Here is a 7,530-nt window from a genome sequence, read left to right as displayed (position 1 = left end):
ACAGAATTCTGAGAAAAAAAGTCAGAATTCTGAGAAAAAAGTCAGAATTCTGACTTTTTTCCCATGTTAAACTGAAATAAAATTTAAAAATCAATTAACTTTTTTTTTCAGTGGCCCTAATCCTCTTTTGAGATTCCTTCATTGCTTTGTTATGAAACTCTTTTGACTTTAGGGAATATTCAGTAGGATAGTCTACTTGGAGTAACATGCTATTTTTATAAGGGGACCTAGAGCTAAGGAATAAATACCAATGTGCAGATAAAAGAAAATGTGAAAAAAGTGGAATTCCCGATGTGTTCTCCTTGGATTTGCAGACCCTCCGTCAATAAGAAAAACCCAGAGTTCAGAACCACCTGTGGGCCGCCTGGGAACCCTGCAGTGTGAGGCTGCAGCTGTTCCCACACCGGAGTTCGAATGGTACAGAGACGACAAAAGGTAAAACTTCCCTTGCATCTTTATTCAGTTTCATTCTCTTTAACAGGATCTCAAACATCTTTCCAACAGAGATTCATGCGCCTAATTACCTAAGGCAATAAATCACATGAAAGTGGTGGGTTTAGGAATGGCTGAAGATAAAATCATTCTGTAAAAATGCTGCCTGTATGATTTATTATCCTTTAATACCAGTCTAAAATAGTGAACTAAAATATGAAGTTTATAAAGTATGATTTATAACCAACAATAAATTTAACTGAAAACAATTCATCCCAAACAAGCATATGAAGATAGATATTTATGAGCAATTATCACTTTTATTTTCCAACCTACATTTGGTTATCTAAATCAAATTAGTTTGAATTCATCATATATTTAATATCATTTAGAACAAAAATAAGAGACAGTATTTCCCTGGGCTTTTAAGCCGATCAGAGTGAAAATTAATTAGATTGATAAAACGTATGTTAAAAGCAGTTTGGTATTTTAACTTTACCTCACAGAAAGATGTGTAGGAAGCTGCTGGTTCTGCTTCTGAGTTTGGCAGTCTGGTTCAGAACCTGGACAGAGGATAGATCCCTTACACTTTAAATCCCATCGCTTTCCTCTGTTGGGATCTCAATCCTGTGATACTGCAGCTGGAGTACCGTGCTGAGATGCAGCACATGACACGCTGCCAATTACAGCTTTGCAGAATGTTCTTAGGAGGCTCATAGGGAGAGATGTTGTTGGAAGAAGCACTACCTGCTGGGTCAATCCCTTTAGAATCTGGACTATTTAAAAGTATTGAATATCTTCAATGAAATAGGTCCTCCTACAATCAATTAAGTCTAAAATATATCCGTCTATCAATCCAACCATACATACATTTCTTTTGTTAAGATACATGTTTATTTTGTTTTGTTTTTTTTGAGAAAGGACTCTAAATCATTGACTGTCTTCCCTAGAGATACATAAAATATTATATAGTTTGAATGTTAAATCTTTTAATTTTTACTTACAGTGAACTTTGAGAATTTTGTATTTAATTTACAAAATCTCTCTTATGGATGCTTACTGGGGATGTAAACAAACAACTGACTTAGTTATAATGTTTTTTTTATCTATTTCATTAACCTAAAATCTGTAGTCCAGCGAACATTTATTCTGTATTTTTAAATCAGTTTTGAAGAGTTATAGCTGTTTTTATTTATTTTGTATATATGTATTTCTAGTTGTAAAATGCTTGCTGTTGTGTTTTCTAGGTAGATAATTTTAAGATTTGTCCAAGGACAACAGATGAAAAATAGCCTTTTTAATGTACACTCTCCCTGTCAAATAAAGTGTCGATTCGTGGTTTATCCATTCATCTTCTCCTGCTTAGTCCTTGTCAGGGTCATGGTGGGGCTGGTGCCTATCTCCAGTTGTTAATGGGCGAGAGGCGGGGGACACCCTGGACAGGTCGCCAGTCTGTCACAGGGCAACACAGAGACAATCATCCACTCACAAACTCACACCTAAGGACAATTTAGATCGGCCAATTAACCTAACAATCATGTTTTTGGACTGTGGATGGAAGAGTACCCAGAGAGAACCCACGCACGCACAGGGAGAACATGCAAACTCCATGCAGAAAGGTTGGGTTGGGAAAAGAAAGAAAGAAAAAGAAAGGTTGGGAATCAAACTCAGAACCTTCTTGATGCAAGGCAACAGCACTACCCACTGAGTTACCATGCAGCCCCGATTAATCATTTTTTAGTGGTTGTACTGTTACCCTCATCCACTAGAGGGCACAGCCATTTCCTAAGCACTCAATAAACTCCTTAAATTATCATCTAAATAGCACCTATTAAGATGTGCTGCATGGTAGAGCAGCACCAGCTGCTGCACTTTACTTGAAAGGCGAGGAGGTGAAAATAGAAATTTCCAGCCAGATTTGGATAACACTAAAAACAGAGAGCTAAATCACAGCGTGCATTACATTTAAGCAAAATGGCAATTAAGAGCAACATAGCCTGTCTTTTAATGATAATTTGACATCTCTGTACATTGAAAATCACATATTGTAATCTTCTTTTTTATTCTTTAACCTAATAGGTTAGGTTATGTATTAGTTTTATTCATTCACATTCACAATAAAGTGTAAGAAAACGTTTTTTTTGGCTAATTCAGTTAGTATTAAATACAGCTGGCACAATAAATACTAGAAATACCATGATATTATTTATTTATCAGAACATTGTAACAAAATATTAGGCACTTCCTGTTATAAAAACTCCCTGTTGTTACAAGAGAAAAATCTGGTTTAAAAAAAATGGATGCCTATCAATTAATCCTGAGCTGATTAATAAGAATATTCAACTTTAGATTGATTCATTAATCAATAACTTGCATCTCTAATGGTTACACAGCATACTTACTAGTAAAACATTTACCACCTTATCAAACACTACCTCCTGTGTTGCAACATCTTTTTTTAAAATACATACTTTTGCTGTTTTCAAGGTTAATATAACTTTCCCTCATTATGTTTCAGCGTTAGCTTCCAAATATAGTAGAAGTATTTCAGAAAAAGTTAATTACTTTTCTTTTAGCCTTACATATCTTTTTGTCTCTTTGTCCTTAGCTTATAACTGGTTTTTCTTCTTCTGCTCCTCAAATCTTATGTGACAATGGAGCCACAGTGGACCCTTTGTAATGTAGAATGATCATGAAATCACCATTGTAGTTCAATAATGACTAATAACCCACTTCGGGACTAGCTTGGCTGTTATTCTCTTAATTGAATGTTATTACTTCGGACGGAGTGGATTTTTCTGACATTCCTTATTAAAGAGACAAAGGACAGATCATCTGTCTTGTTGTAACCAATTATTTCAGCGACTTAAAATCTCTTTTCTCATAAATCCATGAAAAAAAAAACCAAATCAAGCTCCTCAAGTACCGAGACATATTGCAGATTGTGTTACCAGCCAGATGTCCGATGGAAAGCCATCAATTCAAGTGTCGTACATGTGTCTGCAAAATACTGGAGCGGAATTGAAATGTAATGATGTTCAAAGGTAATGGCATCCAAGTTTTTTCAATTCACCACTTGACTCACAGCAACCTGAAACATTTTGCTCACTGCAGCAAACTCCCCTCCCGTGTCTGTGTGCTGGGGAAGCTTCGGCCTCAGTGGATAATAATGAAAAAAGAAATCAATGATGTGTAATTTCTCTCCTCCACCCACTGCCACGGCAGGAAAAGTTTACCAAAGATAGCGAGGAAATATTAGAGCTGTGGCACAAGTGTTATCAGAAATTTGGTCTCCAAAGTAATAGGCCTATCACGTCAGAGCCTGAAAGGAAAGATTTATGGTTGCTGAAATATTTTTGCATTATCTGTTTTTTTTGCAACCTTCATTTATCTCAGTGCTTTTGTCCCCGAGAGAATCCCAGCTCTGCGCCTCTGCATGGCAACCTAGCTCCCTCCCTGCCAGTGGAAAGTGTTATTCCTCTTTCCCCTTGGATGATGATCCTAATGCTCCATAAAAATCCTATTTAGTCATGGTTGGCTTCTTAATTTTATACATCTTCTGCAGGAACCAAAGTTAATGCACTGTAGCATATTGCCTCTTCTTTACCTGATTCCAACCTGAGCTTGTGTTTGATGTCTTGCTCATGAGCTTGTGTGGTTCATTGGTTTAACTTCGCGAACGCAGAGGTCAGCGGTAAAATTGGCATTTCAAATGCTGTTAAATGATGCTGTCAAAACTTTGTTGAAAATGAAAAGTGATTTTATCGCTTAACATTTTTATTACATCCTTTGTGTTTCTATAGAGGTAGACCACTGTGTACATTTTGCTCCTATTTAATTCTATGGTGCTGACCTATTTTATCCCACTAAAATCACGTAGCCCTGATACTTGACAATAGCTTTCTAGACTTAGAAATGCATAAAGCAAACTGAAAGATATAAAACTATCTGGATTTGTTAAAAAAAGGAAAAAAATTGATATGTCAATGATACAGTAAAGCTAAAAAGCTGGTGAAGATTCTCAGTCATCCAGGTCATAGTCATTCCTAAAAAGTTAAGAAAAACATTGGATTTCGTTTCCTAGTTTGAAGGAGCTTCGCTTCCCATCCAGGAAGCTTTTTCAGTTCAAAATGTCAGACATGTCATGAAACGGTGTTTGTTTGGAGGACCCAAATGCAGAGACCAGATGGCAGAGGGGAATTAAAGTGGGTTAAAGTTGGTACACGGGTCCAGGGGCAGGAATCAAAGTCCAACAGAAAACAACAAACGCACCTGAAACAAGGAGACATTAGGGGTAAACCAAAACTCTAGGAGCAGGGAGAGACGAGACAAGGCAGGCAGATGTTAGACGAGAGGTTAGACGAGGATCCAGCAAACAGGAACTGAAGATGAAGGGCTTTTAAAGGGGACAGAGACAGGGAGAGGGCTAATGAGGAAATTGAAAACAGGTGAGGGCTGAAAAGAGAACAGAGCAAGAGAAAGAGGACACAAGAGGGCAGCACAGGAAAACAAATGGAAAACCTGGAAGACAGGAACTAATAGGAAAACAACAACAAAATAATAATCAAATAACTAGGATAAAGAAACATGGTGAAAAGAAAACTAAACACTAGAAATCAAGGAGCAAAAGAAAAACATAACAGAAACAGAAACCTAACAAGACATAGCGTTGAGTTGGAGGCTTTATGAGCCTTTTTGAATTGAGAAAGCTTCCTGCATGGTAAGCAAAACGTCTTCGAACTAGAAAACAAAGTACAGGGTTTTTTTTTTTTTTTTTGTTTGGGTTTTTTTTTTGGAATAAAACTAAAATGCACTTAAAAAACAAAAACTTAAGGTAATCCAAATAGAAATCATTAAAGACTTGCTAAAACTCTGTGTCCACAGACACCTTTACTGATACCTATGCAATGTTTGTAATATGATTAAGCTAATTAAAAAAGCAAACAAAAAAAAAACAAAAGAACAGGTCCACTTTTAGATTCCTCTATGTCTATTTTTGATTTGATTTTAATTTGATTTTGATTTTACATACTCCAATAATCCCAGAGGGAAATTATGTCTCTGCATTTAACCCATCCCCTTGGGGAGCAGTGGGCTGCCATTGTGAGGCGCCCGGGGAGCAGTGGGCTGCCATTGTGAGGCGCCCGGGGAGCAGTGTGAGGTTAAGGGTCTTGCTCAGGGACCCAGAGTGGCAGTCTGTGGGAGTTGGGGATCGAACTCACAATCTCAGGATTCAAAGCCCTATGCCCCAACCACTAGGCCACCACCACCTACCTCAGCTTTGAATTTTACATGGTGATTTTTTTTTTTTTTGTGTGTGTGTTTAAAGGTTTGGTCTTGCTTTTTCTACACTCTCTAAAAAATATTTATTATTAAAGATTTTAGCCGCCGGTATTTATCTAAATCTGATCCCTGCTGATAGCATTTTACAGAACAGAAAATCTCTACAACCAGTTTCATCTTCATAGATATAATTATCAAATAAAGTTCAATATTTTTTACACCCATATCAGAAAGTAAGCTTCATAGATTACATCGATGTATTACACAAAGAGAACAAAATTCCAAATGTAGATGTGCAGTACTGTTTTTTTTTTTTTTAATACAAAAAAGGCATTTAAAAAACAGGCAACAATGTTATTAAGCAAGGTGCCCGTAACTACTGAGGAATTTAAGAACTCCAGGAACTGTCACTCCACAAATCTGCTAGTTTTGACAACTTTTAGAAGCAACCAGTGCTTTTAACGGAGCTGAACAGCCAGTAAAAAAATTAATCAGCTCAACTCAGCTTAAAACATAACGCAGGTTTTCAGAAATCATGTTGATTACTTTGCCAATTAAGTCCTTCAGTTAAGAACTGATTTCTCTTTAACATGGTTGTCATGACTACTCTGTTATCCTCCACCTGTCAGTCATGTTGGTCAAAGCCAGACTTGTATAAGTCATTAATCTGAGCTGAGAAATTAACCTTACCAATTCCCAACTTCAAACACTTTCAGGATGTGTGCCGCTTCTCTCCTGCATAATAATCTGCTTGGAACGATGTTCTGAATCCTTAAAGCCGATCCTGATCCAACTGAACAGCAGCTGTAATATATAGAAATAGGAACTATCTAGGCATTATTATACAGTAGCAAAAACTCTATAAAAATATTTGCCTGTGGCATCATCTTTCCGCTGAAATGTTAAAGCATGCATAAAGCCATGCTGTAATCGGAGATACTGGAGTTGTTGAAAGATTTGTGCACAACTTGCGCAATAACAAAGCAAAATCTTTCCGCCTGACAAGCCAAGTAATGCAGTTTCATTCTCAGTAACTACTTACCACACTTTCTTGTCACCCAAAGCATGCAGTGCATTTTCTTAGAAGTTGTAAAATGAGCTTCGGCTTCACTAAAATCTTCAGGCTTTTTTACTATACGTTAATCAGTGTCCCACAATGTTAGGCACTGAGTGTGTTATTTATTTATTTATTTTTTCTTTATTAATACATCAACATGTACTTTTCTCCATCCTAATATTTTTGCATGTTGATATCTTCTTTATTTAGCATCCATGTTTTTTATATCTGCTTTTAAAGATGATGTAACTCTTAATTCAGAGAATGAGTTTGTGCTAGAATGGTTTACAGCAGAGTGTGAACTGCCAGCATGAAGGTTTGGTCAGCTAGAGTATGTTTTTTAATTATGTCTGTGGTCAGTGTCTGTCTGAATCACAACACTTTAAGTGTTTCATTGATTGCTGATGGTATGATGGAGCAGTAATAAGACCGAAGGATTGGAGCCTTGTCTGCAGATTTGTGGTCTGATGTGATGGAGGAAGAATCCTGCCAAAGAAGCAAAGCTCTTCATTTACTCTCTATCCATCTATGTTTAAACTCTTATCAATGACAATGATTAAGGGATGTCTGAAAGAGCAGGACTGTCGGTAGAACAGTATCAACTTCCATGAGGCTCCTCTGTAGGCTGGTGTTACAGGGTTCCCGCGGGTCCTTAAAAAGTCTTAAAGGGCATTGAATTTTTCAAAATAAAACTAAGGCCTCAATTGGTTTTAAAATGTCTTAAATTAGTCATTCGTAGGTCTTAATTTTTAAAACAT

At 36.8% G+C, this 7,530-nt stretch overlaps 1 protein-coding gene across 2 annotated transcripts in view; it reads left to right on the top strand.

The window, feature by feature from the left end:
- Positions 1-7,530, top strand: part of lsamp (limbic system-associated membrane protein) — a 723,954-nt gene that overhangs the window by 692,234 nt on the left and 24,190 nt on the right. For both annotated transcript variants that reach the window (XM_015401821.1, XM_015401813.1), the window contains one exon: positions 315-435. In XM_015401821.1, coding sequence (XP_015257307.1) covers positions 315-435 — 121 coding nt within the window. The remainder of the gene's footprint in view (positions 1-314; positions 436-7,530) is intronic.

Source organism: Cyprinodon variegatus, unplaced genomic scaffold (genome assembly GCF_000732505.1).
Source record: "Cyprinodon variegatus isolate N-32 unplaced genomic scaffold, C_variegatus-1.0 Scaffold33, whole genome shotgun sequence".
Classification (NCBI taxonomy): Eukaryota; Metazoa; Chordata; class Actinopteri; order Cyprinodontiformes; family Cyprinodontidae; genus Cyprinodon; species Cyprinodon variegatus.
Note: the sequence above shows the minus strand (reverse complement) of the source record. Positions and strands in the feature narration are given on the sequence as shown.